Below are 16,348 nucleotides of genomic sequence, written 5' to 3' on the forward strand. Positions count from 1 at the left end.
CATCTTCCTGAAAAGTGTAATGTAAGAACAATAGCATACAGTCTTACATTGCTATTGCTATACTTGCATACAGACAGCAAACTCACAGTAATGTCAACAGATTCATTAGATACTTCAAATTGTTTTAGCACTATGCAGTATCAACTGTTAGTGTCACAAGTTTGTTGTTTTAAAAACATTAGAGCTATCCATCTTTCTTACAGAATGTTTACTATGAGCCATCGTCCCCGGGGTTATTCTTATATTTACCTGAAGGCCATGGCACCCATGCTGTGTACACAAAGGACATGAAGATCATTGTCAGCACAGGTTTGTCATTTTACCTGATACAAAATCTTAATGTATTTAATTTTATTGACAGGTTAAGGAATTCAATCCTATTACATGTGGAGTAATGATTTCCTTTAAGGAATTAATCAAATTTGTGATGCAATAAAAAAAAAAAAAGTCATGATAGTTATAGTTTATATACTATCATGATAGGTAAAAATGTATAGCCTGAATCCACCGTAAGTCGCTTTGGATAAAAGCGTCTGCTAAATTCATACATTTAATTTAATTTATACTGATATGGTAGTCTATAGTAGTACTAGGTTATGTTTTTATGTTATTTTCCTCTTTATATTTGGCAGGACGGCTCTGCACCGTTACAGTCTAGATGTGTGCGTGTGAACCAGAAACCTGTACTCTGCTGAGATATGGGCTCTGACCAGCAACAGCCACAAGCCCCAGACAGCCTTCTCCATCCCTCTGCTAGAGCTTTCTGTTTCTCTGTCACTGGAGTGTCAGGTTTCTGTTGAGGGTTTTTCGCAACACCCCATATCCCATTTTAGGCATCACCACTTCCGACAAAGAAGTTTGGTTGATATTTGCACAATTAAATGATGGAACCATATGCCCAGCATGTCCAAAGGTTGGTTATAATTCCAGCGTGGTTCTTGTTTGATTAAATTAATGGCATAGAAATAAAATCTGAATTAATATCAAACTTAAAAGTTAATTTGTGTATGTAGTATTGTAATAGAATAGTAATAGTATAAATGTATAAACCTGGTGCGGGTACAAAACCAGTGTTACTGTAAGTGTTTGTTTTCCAGGCAGATGGAGAAATGATTGTCACATTGGATGCCAACTTTGGCCTTGTGAGGAAGCAAAGCTCTGGTACAAGTGCGGTTGATCCATTACACGGAACCCGCATGTTTGTTGATGAAAAGGATGTAGAGGAATACCTGCTATCACATCTTGACAGCTCAAAGCCTCGAGGTTAATCATTGTTGCAGAATTTCATTCGAGTCCATGAAATATTAATTAAACTTGTGAAAAAAGATCCCTATTCCTCTCATAAATCTATGTTTTCCTTAAATCTTTAGGACTGCAGTAAGCTGCTCTCATTCAAGGTATTATAATATAATATAATATAATTACTTTACTGCATTACTTGTGCAGACATGTTGTTTTACTAGGTCTGATGTATTTTAAAGCTTAGGCACTGTATTTAAGCATACATATCCCCACTAGTCTGTCTGTATGAGTACAAAATTAAAAAATAAACTCTCTATAAGTGTAACTGTACAAGCAGAGTAAAATATTTATATAAAAAATATTGCACTACTGTTATTTTTCATAGAATACATTGTTCAACAATATTTTTGCACACTCATCCAACTGTATTTATTACCACTGTTCTCACGTTCCTGCTGTTCATAATGTATATATAATCCTTCATTGCTCTGTTCATAATGTACATACAATCCCTACATTGCATTCATATTTATATTCTGTATATACTCTGATCAATATTGTATATAGCAACTCCACTGTACATTCTGTATATCATAGCTTTACTTAATCTGCACTTTTATGTATATAAAACACTGTATTCTTGCACTTCTGGTTAGACGCTAACTGCATTTCATTAGCTCTGTACTGTACTCTGCATAATGACAATAAAGTTGAATCTAATCTAATCCAAAAAAAAATGTGTTTACCATAATGTAATGTGTTATTTACTGTGATGTACAAATGTGGTCAATGTGTGGGAGGTGTTTTGTTTTTTGTGAGCTCACCATCAAAATCCCCTTCGACTGAGTTGAAATGAAAATAAATTATTGGATCTTGAATCCTCTGAAGCAACTTTAAGTTGTAAAAACATAAAATAAAAGGGAACATAGAGGTGTATTGAATCTACGAGTTACAGCCATGTTTTCAGCCATGGTGCTCTGCACTTATTCACAGCACATTTAAAGTCAATGAAAAGTAATTTACTTAATAAATAACATACAATGAATTTACAGTCATAATCCGTATGTGACAGTGTGCCACATTCAGTAGGTTCCTACATAACTGTTATTGGCTTGAAATTCTCCAGATCCAAGCCTATGTAATTTAACACATTTTTTCTCTTCTTCCCATTGGCTGTTTTCGTTTTATATTCACTTTCTTCTTTCATTGAATGTATATTACATTTAGTTTGTTCGTTGCCATGGTGGTTACGCTGCTATCGCTGAAACCACGTGGCTTGTATAACGTACTTCCGCCCAAAAGTATTTTATTCACAAGACACTTTTTTTAAAATGATGAATTCAACATTTGTCCACGAAAAAACAACAACAAACAGATAACTCAACAATAAGATATGTTAATATAACTTTTGCACATTTCTCCTTCGATTCAGAGAAATACATTTTTGGTAGCAGAAGGTTACGGAAGTGCATTGTGTTGTGGGTGGGGTTTGCGCGTTCTACATTTCGGCTAAAAAGTCTTAAATAAACAAATATATTTAGATTTTCTTAACGTAAATCATCTAGATGCAGTGTAATTAATAGATTGGTTGTACTAGATATTTGATATATTCAGTAGATATATCTTTTTACAACCCTATTTCCAACCCTAATTTGCAAACCAGATACTACAACTGCAGTGCTTGATTTGTATCAAGCTGCACTGAGTAGCTATAGGGAATTGTAGTTTTAAAAAAAATTCGTGTATTTCTTAGAATTGGATATTGCAAATAGTGAGTTGAGAGTACAGTGTGGAGTTTAGGCGGATTGTAAACATATCTATGTAATCAGATTTTAAATGTCTACATTTTAAATGGGTTCAAATTACTTTTAACCAGATTTGACAATATCCCAATCTGTTGACTATATTCACATCATAAATGAGGACAAGAGCTCTCTATAACAGTTAGTCCCATGTGTGTAGCCCTTTTTATTGCTTTATTATAAGCCTTCAAATATGCACCAAGGTGATGTTTCAAAGGTCAGTATTTCAAAACAGGAGCCATGTAGAATCTTCATACTTACATATGTTACTCTCTGGGTCAAGACCTTTCTAACAATGTATGTGGTTTAGCTCTACAACAAAGTTTTAATTTTCTCATTTCACATGCACAAGCCATCTTGGGTGTAGTTTCAGAGAGCTATTTGAAGGCTCAATAGCCATAGCCTATATAAAAATAAGCTATTTGCTTGTTTGTTTGTTTCTGACTTTGTAAACAGATTTATGAACCCACAACATGACAAATACCCTGTCCGCACACACACACACACACACACACACACACACACACAGACACAGAGAGACTCATTTTGCATTTCTGTTTGGTTCACATGTGGCAAATCTAATTATGGGATGGTTCCCCCAAAAATGAAAATTCTGTCATCATTTACTAACCCTCATGTCATTCCAAACCTGTATGAGTTGCTTTCTTATGTTGAACATAAAAAAAGATAATTTGAAGATTGCTGGTAATGGCTGGTAAAAGTTAAAGTTTTTACAAGGTTTCTGAGCAGAAGATGGTTAAATGTTTTCTCTGTCCATGTTACCAAAACTCATGTGTCATTTAAAAAGCATGTTTGAAAGCTTGTCAATTAATTTCTTTACATTCATCTAGATGCAATGTAATTAATAGTTTGGCTATACTAGATATTTTATATGTTCAGTAAATATATAATTTTACAACCCTAATTTGCAAACCAGATAAACTAATCAGATTTAAAATGTATAATTAATTATATATATATATATATAAATATAATTGGCCGACAGCACTTTGAATTGAAATGTAGTCTACCCACGGCAGACAACTGAAAACAAAAGTGGAACACACCAGTCCTCCCTCACATAAACTGACAATAAACTTTATTTATCTGAATCCAAGGAGAAACAATTGATATCCTTAACACAGATAAAATGATACCCTTCACATTTTCTCTTAAATGTTTATCATTAAAATAAAAGCGTAACAGTAATTGTGAAGAAAATACTTCAGAGTGGAAGTAAGCAATGCCATATAAACCATTTAAATTTAAAATAAATAAATTGTAGTGTTCAGCTGTATACCAAAGTTTCTACAAGTACCACTAACCATCTTTTCAATATATTTTTTGCCAAGCATCTCCTAGTGACAGCAAAACTGTGAAAAATATAAAGTTATGTGAAGCATCTAATCATAACATGAAATCATACTCTGACCCACTGTTGTGAATATTATGGTGAGGTCCTTGCTAAAACCCAGCCCTACTGAACCAATGATGAAACAGGTGTGTGTATATATATATATATATTAGACTCAATTCAGTACAATATAACTTTATTGGTCCCCACATAAGTTCTGTATAAAGGAGAACACATTGATGGTGCCAACAAACAACAATAATAAATAAAAATGGGGTGAATGAAAATAACAAAAAGATCACAATTTTCTTCTTACGTGTGAAGTGTGGTCATTACAATAAATTTGCAGCATATGTATGTATTGTGTGTGTGTGTTTGTATGGATGGGTTGGGGGCCGTCAACACAGTAAAAACAACCCAAACAAGTAACAAGATACATCTTCAGGGTGTTAGCATGGTGTCTTGACCCTGACAGTGAACGCACATGTTCTTTTTAAAGCCACGTCCTGTGTGTGACCATGATTGGCACACTGTGCACTGAGACCATGAGCGCCACTTCTTTCTTGCATTCTTCTTCTTATCATCAAAATGGACGCGGCAGACACAGCACAAATTGCCTCCATCTACCAAAGGAAAAACACAAATATTTTGAAAGTCAAGCCAGTTAGTTTAAATCATACTCATCACTATATTTAAAGCAACATCTCAAAGGCAGCTTGTTCATTTTTAACTGTTGCCAAAGGAATATGTGGGTATTGTACATCAATTCATCTCAGATCTTTAGGAAAACTCTGGGTTTTTCGTTTCAGAAATGGATGTAAATCAAACCTGAAACAGAGGGGTAACTACATTTTAATTTAACAAACCTCATGACCACTTTTTTCTTCAGCTGCTTCAAGTTTGATATGGTGGTATGAGTCTTTGACAATTTCTTCAATGTGAGAATATTTGATGTTGATAGCCTTGTAAACAAAAATCAGCTGGAATATTTTTTTGTAACAAACTCCTTTGAAATTATAATAAAAGAGATAAACAATCCGGTTGTCTAACACAATGTCTTGCTCACACCACAATTGCTGTTGATCATCCTTCCATCTAATACTTTAAGAATACCACTAATGCTTAGCAAATGAATCCTGTTTCCAAACCTCTAACTTCAGCTTCTTTAAGTGCATTTTAATTCGGGCATCCCTCACCTCAGGGTTTAGTGTCCTGTGACTGCCCATGTGCCCTCAGTGCTGCTGCCTCTTGAATGTATTTCTGCTTTGCATCTTCCCCCAATGTGGCGCACCTGCCCTTAATATCATTCATTGTGCCTGAAGAAAAAATAGATGCACAGAAAACGTAACGCATTAGTCAGCATCTCCTTTTTAAAGTAAATTCATACAACAACAATCAGTACTTGGGTTGTGAAAACCATTTATCTGTAACAACTCTGTAAAAACAAGATAACATGTAAAGTAGATGACCTGATGATTCTTTTCAATACACTCAGCATTCTTAAACTGATGAATGCAATTTGTGTGAGTGAATTACTTCCCAAATACCATCATGAAAAATCTGTTGCATGACGTTTCATGACCCTCATAAACCTTATGTCAACAAGGCCACCATGTATGAAAAGAAACAATTTAGTATAAAAAAATAAAACTTTTAAACTTTTTAAGTCTTTAAATTTTGTTTCTCACCTTTGTTTTTGAATATGTCCCTATAAAAAAGATTGTAAGGCGACAGCTCTCTAATGTGAACTTTGGCCTTTGATGACCGGGGCTCAGACGAAGCATTAGTCATTTGTGATCTTTTGTAATTACCTATCCAGTTCTGAAAAACAAAAAAATAGCAAAAGGGTATTACACCAATTAAACCGAATGTTAACAAAACACTTCATTTATACAAGCAGTGCAGCAGAATGATTTATTTATTTGACATGATGTTTGTTAGTGTGGCACAAAAGTAAACCTTATTTCTACGACACTGGTGTCCAAACCAGTAGCTGATGCAGCTCTTGGTATTAATTCTGAACCAACTCGTGTCATTCCATCCTTAAAACATGATTTCAGGGTTTCCTTTTGATTCCCATTAATGGGAGTTCTCTCTTGGTGAATAACAACAAAGAAAGAAATAGATAGTCAGTAATAAATCAGTAATAAAAAAAAAGACAGTGTTGCAGATCATACCATTGTTCTCAGACACTCTTGCCTAATGCTTCTAGATCAGCAACTGTAAGGCTAACCTCTCTGGGCCATCTTCAACCTAAAACATAAACAGAGAGAAACTTGCACAAGACAGATTTGTGAACAATAAATTCTAAACAGCCCAAAATCAAATTTTGGATAGTTCAACAAAGACATAGAGCATGGAAGTAATAAAACAAACTTGCCACAGAAGTCCTTGCAACCAGCTGGAGATGTATGCTGTAAAGGGAGACAAAAAAGTTAGGTAAAGAGACATTAATGTAACACAGGCAGGCAGACAGACAGACCTTTGGGTTTTATTTTTCAAGTTCAAGTTCAAGTTCAAGATAGATAGATAGATATATACATACACAGCTAGCAAGCTTTAGAGAGAGTGAGAGAGAAAGAGAGAGACAGACAGACAGCTAAATATATATATATATATATATATATATATATATATATATATATATATATATATAGATATATATATATAGATATATATAGATATATATATATATATATATATTAGATAAATTATATAAATATATACACAGCTAGCTAGCTAGTATAGAGAGAAAGAGAGAGACAGACAGACAGACAGACAGACAGACAGACAGACAGACAGACAGATAGATAGATAGATAGATAGATAGATAGATAGATAGATAGATAGATCCAAACCCACAGAACTTTATTTTACACTCTAGTCAAGATCCCAAGGTTTCCAAACAGCCGTAAAATACGTCTAGTGTTTAATATTTCTCTCAAGTCGATATGGGTTATATTAGTCCTATGATCTGGCTTCAGTGAGGCGTTATCGAGCATACACAATAGCCTGTAAGAGTGTAAAAAGTCATTTTGACAGTTTAACTAGAAACTAAATTCCCCCATTAGCTTCAGACGTAAATACACACTCATATTAGCAACGTTAATCCTCACATAATAAAGTATGCAATGTTAACGTAACGACAGGCTAATAACGTAATATTGTCTAGCGATAACGTTTGCAGATACATCGCAATACGGTTATCTCATATCAACAATCATGACACGCAATACGAGTGTATGTACTGTTTTCCATTACAGTTTAAATGCTCATTTTTATAATTTTAATAGTCTTACCTGAAAATATTAAGCAGGAAATATCGCAACGTTCCCGCATTCGTCCAGTAGACTTCCGATTACCGGTGAGCAGGAATTCTGGGATTGGATCTGGAGTCTTCTCTTGTATATTTGTGGGTGATCAACCATTTGGATGGATGATCACGGCCTTCTGAGCCTACTGGTAGGCGCAGGAGGCCCCTCCTGGCCCATTTCTATGGGCTGATAACTGCTGATAACGCCCCATTCAATCGAGTGATAACGTTCGAATCGGGTGAACAGAGAAGCAGAACTACTGTTCAGGGTTTCAGGTCAGTTTCATCTGTAAAGATGCTTTTTTGTCTTTTTTTTTTTTTTTTTTTATCAAGCAGCAGCACGTTGTTCATTAGTCATCACTCAAAATATATAAAGGACATCATTATTATCTGTTGTAATTTTACAGTAGTAATTTAGCTGAAAAATAATCCGATTTTTTGGGTAAGCTATGACAGACAACACAACCCTTGCGAGAATTAACATTTTATTATTTTACTATAAATCCAGTGAAAATGGTTACTATTGTTTAACTGTGGTAACCAAAAATTTAAAATTATTTTACAAATTTATTTATTTAAAAATAAATACGAATCCATTTGCAAAACAAAAAACCATGCAAGGTTATTGTACTTTTATATAGGCTAATAAAAGCATGGTAAATTTTTGTAAGGGAAAAACATGACTCGTGTACACTATTAGGATTTTTCTATAAATATATTGTAGTATTGTAGAGTATTGTATTGTAAAGTACAGTTTTGTTCAATCTTGAGTATTAAGATGGATAACGGGGCAAAATAATGAGACTGAAGAGAAAAATGGAAGTGAAGGTGCCGTTCAGGAGAGAACTTTTAATTATTTGACATGTCCCCATATTAAAGATTTAAACCTTTTTTATGTCAGGTCCATACAAAAAATAGTATTGTCCATGAATTTGTTTGTATGAGTTTGAATTTTCCATTCTGATTTTTTTTTTCCCATTCTGCCCCTCCTGTAAATTAATGGCAAAGACATGCAGTTTCATTTACTACACATAGGCCTACTGAAGCTCGCAGTGTTTTCAACCTCTGCCGTCTCAATATATGAGTACACGAGCACATAAACATAATTTCTAGAACTGCTCTGTCACTTCATGCATTTTACTTATTTTGAGAAAACTATCATCATATCATATATAAAGAGACAGCAGTTTAAAAAAAAAAAAAAAACACCAATGTTTCAGGAGTTTATTAAACAGCATATGACACATGCTTATTAGATAACTGTATTTGAGTTGATATATATGCTTTTATTTATTATAATGTTCACAAATTTAGAAAAGTAATCAAAAAGTACTCAAAAGTAATTAGTTACATTACTTTAATAAAGTAATTGAAAAAGTTACACTACTATTACATTTTAAACAGGGTAACTTGTAATCTGTAACCTATTACATTTCCAAACTTACCTTCCCACCTCAGTGTCCTGCAAAGCACTCACTCTCCGCAAAAAAATAAATAATCAAAATAAAAAAAATGCATGGTGTTTTAGGCATTTGGTGTTGGTTTTATGAAGGCTAAATTGATCCAACAATGCTTAACTCACTGACTGCAGCTTGGTCATTCCTCATAATATTAATATATATACACGAAAATTCATATAAGCTGTTGGACAAGGGCCAGGCCCATGTAGGGCTCCATTCATTCGGTCGTTTCAATTAAAAGTCTCCCCCAGGTCAGCAGGCCCCCATACCGCCGGGCCCATTATGCACCTGCATACCCTGATGCTACACCACCTTTAAGCATTCTTATGTTGTTGACAGGTTTAAGACAAATAATGTTTACCACCAATAAAAGACTTAGTCTACCATTGCCAACACAAAGTTTTATTGTTGTTTGAGTGCTAAAAAAGGCCCAAACTGTCACAAGCTCTACAAGCAGGTGTTTTCAGTGACACTTAAGAAGTTTAACCATGGCTGGCTCCAGACCGTTATTTTACACTGGATGACCTAGAAGGAAAATATTAAAAAAAAATTAAAATAAGTCAGTCACTCTTAACATGGAAACTGAGAAATGCAAACCGATAAATATTGTTAAGCAGACACAGTCTTACCTGTGCAACTTGGGGTTTCTTCGGAGAGGCACATACGGTCTTAACGCCATTCTTGCAGTTGGCTATGCCCAGCTTCACATTGAAGATGTAGTTCATGCCAGAGACAACCTGGAGTGTAAACCAGAAACATGTTCAGACGTAGTGGGCAAACCAGGAGTTAAAAAAATACAATAAAATACCACACCCTGTCTGGGGCCAAAATTTCCATTAAAAGAAACTTAAGTTAAGGACAAACACGGTTACAAAGTCATACTGGAGAAATTCCTCTCTTGCTTTTCAGGTTTCAATATTTGTTGAACAAGCCTAGCAAAAACCAGACAAAACATCTTGAGGAACTTGATCACAGCTTGGTAAAGTTAGTTTTAGGTTTGATATTAGCTGGATATTCGCCTAGGCTTGCTTTAGGGACCGTCTGCAAATTTACCTCTCAGTACAAAACGAAGTCCAATAATTAATACAAATTATGTTTTCAATGCCACATTAAATGCGTTTTGGGCAAATTGACTGAAAATATTTAATCCAATATGTCGCTACAGACATTATATCCCTTACTGTATGTACAGTACACAAGCTATTTTCTTAAAAATATATAATTCTCCAAAAGTTTTTTTTTTTAGTGTTCCAAAGGTTGTAGGACATGTGTAGTTACAAAACTGAATTACTACAGGTGAAATTTGGCCAATATCTCCCTTACTGTATGTACAGTAAATAATTATTCTTAGAAAATAATTACTGTAATTGACCTAAAGGGTGTTTTTATGTTCCAAATGTTGTAGTATGTTTTTAGTTACAAAACTGACTTACTACAGGTGAAATGTTGCCAATATCTCCCTTACTGTACATACAGTGCATATATTCTTCAAAAACAATTACTTTAAATCACCAAAAGGGTTTTTTTATGTTCAAAATGTTGTAGTACGTTTGTAGTATAAAGAATGACTTACTACAGGTGAAAGTTTGCCAATATCTCCCTTACTGTACGTACAGTACATAAGTATTCTTAAAAAACAATTACTGTAAATCACCAAAAGGGTTTTTTCATGTTCCAAAGGTTGTAGTACTTTTGTAGTTACAAGACTGATTTACTACAGGTGAAATTTTGCCAATATCTCCCTTACTGTATGTACAGTACATAATTATTCTTAAAAAACAATTACTGTAAATCACCAAAAGGTTTTTTTCATGTTCCAAAGGTTGTAGTACATTTGTAGTTACAAAACTGACTTACTACAGGTGAAATGTTGCCAATATCTCCCTTACTGTACATACAGTGCATATATTCTTCAAAAACAATTACTTTAAATCACCAAAAGGGTTTTTTTATGTTCAAAATGTTGTAGTACGTTTGTAGTATAAAGAATGACTTACTACAGGTGAAAGTTTGCCAATATCTCCCTTACTTTACGTACAGTACATAATTATTCTTAAAAAAACGATTACAGTAAATCACCAAAAGGGTTTTTTCATGTTCCAAAGGTTGTAGTACATTTGTAGTTACAAGACTGACTTACTACAGGTGAAATTTTGCCAATATCTCCCTTACTGTACATACAGTACATAATTATTCATAAAAAAACAATTACTGTAAATCACCAAAAGGGTTTTTTCATGTTACAAAGGTTGTAGTAGGTTTGTAGTTACAAGAATGACTTACTATAGGTAAAATTTTGTGAATATATAACTTACTGTACGTAAAGTACATAATTATTCTTCAAAAACAATTACTGTAAATCACCAAAAGGGTTTTTTCATGTTCAAAAAGGTTGTAGTACGTTTGAAGTTACAAGACTGACTTACTACAGGTGAAAGTCTGCCAAAATCTCCCTTACTGTACGTACAGTACATAATTATTCTTAAAAAACAATTACTGTAAATCACCAAAAGGGTTTTTTCATGTTCCAAAGGTTGTAGTACATTTGTAGTTACAAGAATTATTTATTACAGGTGAAAGTTTGCCAATATCTCCCTTACTGTACGTACAGTACAAAATTATTCTTAAAAAACAATTCCTGTAAATAACCAAAAGGGTTTTTTCATGTTCCAAAGGTTGTAGTACGTTTGTAGTTACCAGACTGACTTACTACAGGTGCAACGTTGCAAATATCAGCCTTGCTGTGCATGCAGTACATAATTAACCTTCAAAACCATTACTGTAATTGACCAATATGATTTTATCATGTTCCAAAGGCTGTAGTACATTTGTAGTTACAACTCTGACTTACTACAGGTGCGATTTTGCCAATATTTTCCTTACTGTACATACAGTACATAATTTTTTGGAAAAAAATACTGTATTTCAGGCTGTTGAACCTTTGTAGTTAATAGACTGATTTACTATAGGTGAAATTTTGACAATTTCTATCTTACTGTACGTACAGTAGATGATTATTCTTTGAAAACAATTTGTGGTTTGCGGGGACTCTCCAAAGGGGTTATAGTTTTTATACTATATAAACTGCACTTTCTATCACCCTACACCAACAATACACCTACCCCCTCACAGAAAATGAATGGCAACTTTAGAATTCCAGAAAACACCGTTTTTTTCTTTCTTTTTTTAAAGCCTTTTGTTTTACCGGAACACAGGACGTGTCATCATAAACCATGTTTATGTTGTAGTACCCATGAAATTATACACATTTGTGTTCTCATAAACCATATATACCAGAACACACAAATTAAATAAATATATAATCAATAAATATGAACAGATTAACGGCGATATTTTTTTTATCGCCCGATAAGTGTCTCACGTTAACGCAGCACGTTAACGCCGATAACGGCCCACCACTAATATATATATATATATATATATATATATATATATATATATATATATATATATATATATATATATATATATTTTTTTTTTTTTTTTGGGTGAAATACAGTAATTGTTTTTCAAGAATAATTATGCACTGTACATACAGTAAGTTAGATATTGGCAAACTTTCACCTGTAGTAATTCAGTCTTGTTACTACAAATGTACTACAACCTTTGGAACATGACAAAAAAAAACATTTTGGTCAATTACAGTAATTGTTTTTTGAAGATTGTGTACTGTACATACAGTAAGGGATAAAATAGCAAAATTACCCCTGTAGTAAGATAGTTTTGTAAGTAGTGATGTACTACAACCATTGGAACATGAAAAAGCCCTTTTGGTGATTTACAGTAATTGTTTTTCTAAGATTAATTATGTACTGTACATACAGTAAAGAATATATAAGCAAAATTTCACCTGTAGTATGTCAATCTTGTCACTACAATCTCACTACAACCTTTGGAAGATGAAAAAACCCTCATGGTGAATTACAGTAATTGTTTTCTAAGAATAATTATATATGTACAGTAAGGGATATATTGGCAAAAATTCACCTGTGGTAAGTCAGTCTTGTAACTACAAGTGTACTACAACCTTTGGAACTTAAAAAAAACCCTTTTGGTGATTTACAGTAATTGTTTTTAAAGAATTATTATATACTGTACATACAGTAAGGGAGACATTGGCAAAATTTCACCTGTAGTAAGTCTTGTAACTACAAACGTACTACAATCTTTGGAACAGGAAAAAAACCATTGTGGTTATTTACAGTAATTGTTTTTTTTAAGAATAAGTGTGTACTGTACGTACAGTAAGGGAGATAATGGCAAAATTTTACTTGTAGTAAGTAAGTCTTGTAACTACAAACTTACTACAACCTTTGGAACATGAAAAAACTCTTTTGGTGATGTACAGTAATTGTTTTTAAATAATTATTATATACAGTACATACAGTAAGGGAGATATTGGCAAACATTCACCTGTAGTAAGTCAGTCTTGTAAATACAAACTTACGTTGTATTTACAGTAATTGTTTTTTAAGAATAAGTGTACTGTACGTACAGTAAGGGATATAATGGCAAAATTTCACCTGTAGTAAGTCAGTCTTGTACCTAAAAACTTACTACAAACTTTGGAACATGAGAAAACCCTTTTTGTGATTTACAGTAATTGTTTTCGAAGAATAATTATTTACTGTACATACAGTAAGGGACATATTGGCTAAATATTTTTTGTCAGTTTGCCCACAAGACATTTACTGTGATGTTGTAAACATAATTTGTATTAATTATTGGACTTCGTTTTGTACTGAGATGTAAATTTGCAGACGGTCCCTAAAGCAAGCCTAGGCGAATATCCAGCTAATATCAAACCTAAAACTAACTTTACCGCGCTCTTGATCACTGGGTTTGATCCAGCGATGTTCCCAGTTTAAATGATTACAAACCGAATAAAGGTTTGAAGTACTTACTTGTTGTTGAACCCTGATGACTCTGGTAACCTTACGCACAAACGCTTCGTTGCTTTGTTTGTTGTACTGGGCCACAGCGAACCGTAACGCCTTCTGAACATCTGCATTGTTAATGTCTGCATCTGCAACGCCTCCAGGAATCCCAGCGCTCGTCACGGCCAAAGACACGGCCAGAAACAACACAATCATCTTAAGATACATGCTTGAATGGGATTAATTGACTCGCCCTGTCTCGAGTCTTTCTTGTTACTTGTTATATCGACAAGCAAACTGCTAACAATCCTGCTTGATGAGATTATATATACACCTGCGTGTGGGGGCGGGGCGCTGTACCTCTACCAATCAGATTCAGGGAGAGGCATTTTTTATTTAATTACAGCGCTTGAAAGGTGTGCTCTGTATTGGAACATTAATTTTAGTCTTCCCCTTTGCACACTGCAATTAACTGACATTATTTTGTGGATAATTTTAGTCTTATGTGTCAGTCAGTGTGTCCTAGTATCTTACACCTTTAACCCTTGATTAATCAGAAAGGATAAGGATAGTCAAATCTAGCCTAAACCATGGCATACTAATTTAACCATAGGCTGAAGTCCTTCAGGAGTGATGTTATTGTCTCCCTTGCAATTGTATTTGATTGAAGCTCAGTTGGAAGATATAAAGTCTTAAGGGAAAGCTATTATAATAAAATCACATATGTTAACAGTTACAGTACAAAGCAGTTAATGCAAGAACTCCGTTATCAAACTCTGAACAGCAGGATTGGAGATCTGAAGTGCTGGGTATCAGGTGTCCTTCAAGCTTAATGCAGGCAGCATCTGAAGAGTGGTTTACTCCTCAAACCTGTTGTACTACTTTTTGGGTAATTCCAATTATATATCTATCAATGTCTGTAACTCATGATGGATGTCTTTCATCTGTCTGTTACATGGCTGTCTGCATCTAGCACTCTTCCTCTTCTTTATCGTAGTCTTGGTTTGGCTCACCTCTGATGTTGAAACATGCTCTCTTCATTCCTGCGTACCCTCTGGTTTACCTTTGATTGTGTAGCATCAAACTCAGAAGCCTATTTCACAACTGATGCTTATTAGAACCTGGTTTGCATTTAGCTCAACACTACAAGTTTAAAAATCAAAGGACTGGCAGCAAATGGCTTTACAACCAGTAAACTACCACAAGCTCAATTTTGTCAAAGTAGAATTTTGGAAACACTGTAACAGATGAAAGTAACCACAAACTTAACTTGCTGTGTTTGTGCGAAGACGTATTGTTAAAAACAATCCAAACATTTAAAGTAAAAAAAAAAAAAAAAACTTTGTGAAATAACATGCATTTTTTGTGTTGCAATTGCAAGAGAAAGCCCTTGTACTTTTTGACTGAAAAGAAATGCATAGTCTGTGAAAACATGTTTTATTAATGTGTCTTATAACAAGATATTTGTGCAGTGAAAATGCTGAACAGTGTCGGTCATAAAGAGCATGTAGCCACCTTGATTTTTGGATTGTCTTGATTTTTGTCAACAGTCAGAGGTGGCACTAAATTTGACAGTCCCCTCGATTCTTTACGCTGTAAAAACCAGTGTTTAATTTGTAAATTGCGAGGTCCCAGAACAAAGCAGGGTTACGGATCCGGCATGTGATTACAGGAGGAAGAGGTAACGGAACACTCGCAAAAACACATTGCTGGACCAGTTTATGTGATTTTAAGAGCGTGCACCAGTTGCATTTAATCTGTAAGGTCATGAATAACATGGAAATGCCATGCGATTTTAAAACAACAATTTGCAGGACTAAAAACGTTTTGAAAAAGTTGTGGAATTTTATTTTTAAAATCTCTGTGTAATAGGGTTATATTTAATCAGGTCTTAAATTTCCGTGGGTGTAGCTATCGCACGGTTTTAATAATTCTCGCAGCTTTCAAGTTTATAATGAGGGGAATTCTTGCATTTATTCAACATAGATTTGAATAATAAAATAAATCAACACAAACTATTGGATTAAATCAGTCATTCGAACCCAGTCTTCGAATCCATGAACTCTCTCGGAGCGCGCTTCTCATCAGCGCATCTTGTCTGCACTACAGCGCTACAGTATAGGCTACTTGTCTGCACTACAGTACTGCACTATAATTTGAACACCTTTGAAGTATTTTAAGCCATTTGGTACTCACGCGCTCCAAAGACTGTATTATGTGCCCTCACATTCACATCCAAAGCTCGCGAGTATAATATACGAGTTATTTTTCATAGTTTT

The 16,348-nt window shown here is 34.2% G+C and overlaps 1 protein-coding gene and 1 long non-coding RNA gene across 5 annotated transcripts; both read right to left on the reverse strand.

Annotated features, from left to right (window-relative positions):
- Window positions 1–4,121: 4,121 nt before the first annotated feature.
- LOC127964242 (uncharacterized) lies at window positions 4,122–7,952 on the reverse strand. Of its 4 annotated transcripts, XR_008155003.1 has the most exons (6): window positions 7,698–7,952; window positions 6,576–6,812; window positions 6,358–6,493; window positions 6,087–6,219; window positions 5,595–5,714; window positions 4,122–5,021 (listed from the first exon to the last, which is right to left on the reverse strand). It is a non-coding gene; the product is annotated as an uncharacterized LOC127964242 (long non-coding RNA). The 4 variants fall into 4 exon arrangements; XR_008155002.1 differs by lacking the exon at window positions 6,358–6,493; XR_008155004.1 differs by having other exon boundaries at window positions 6,087–6,493.
- Window positions 7,953–9,552: 1,600 nt separating this feature from the next.
- LOC127964241 (cystatin) lies at window positions 9,553–14,378 on the reverse strand. The gene is made up of 3 exons (XM_052564386.1): window positions 14,097–14,378; window positions 9,801–9,908; window positions 9,553–9,696 (listed from the first exon to the last, which is right to left on the reverse strand). Exons 1-3 carry the CDS (start codon window positions 14,295–14,297, stop codon window positions 9,619–9,621), a joined length of 387 nt encoding a protein of 128 aa, XP_052420346.1. The 5' UTR covers window positions 14,298–14,378; the 3' UTR covers window positions 9,553–9,618.
- Window positions 14,379–16,348: the final 1,970 nt, after the last annotated feature.

The sequence above is a fragment of the Carassius gibelio genome, chromosome B8 (genome assembly GCF_023724105.1).
Source record: "Carassius gibelio isolate Cgi1373 ecotype wild population from Czech Republic chromosome B8, carGib1.2-hapl.c, whole genome shotgun sequence".
NCBI classification, from domain to species: Eukaryota; Metazoa; Chordata; class Actinopteri; order Cypriniformes; family Cyprinidae; genus Carassius; species Carassius gibelio.

What these genes read in the sequence shown, in the direction of transcription:
- LOC127964241 (XM_052564386.1), bottom strand. Translation starts at nt 14,297, where the DNA reads ATGTATCTTAAGATGATTGTGTTGTTTCTGGCCGTGTCTTTGGCCGTG. An exon ending in TCATCAGGGTTCAACAACAA is followed by an intron (nt 9,909 to 14,096) that starts GTAAGTACTTCA and finishes TTTACACTCCAG; the next exon opens with GTTGTCTCTGGCATGAACTA. An exon ending in AGAAACCCCAAGTTGCACAG is followed by an intron (nt 9,697 to 9,800) that starts GTAAGACTGTGT and finishes TTTTCCTTCTAG; the next exon opens with GTCATCCAGTGTAAAATAAC.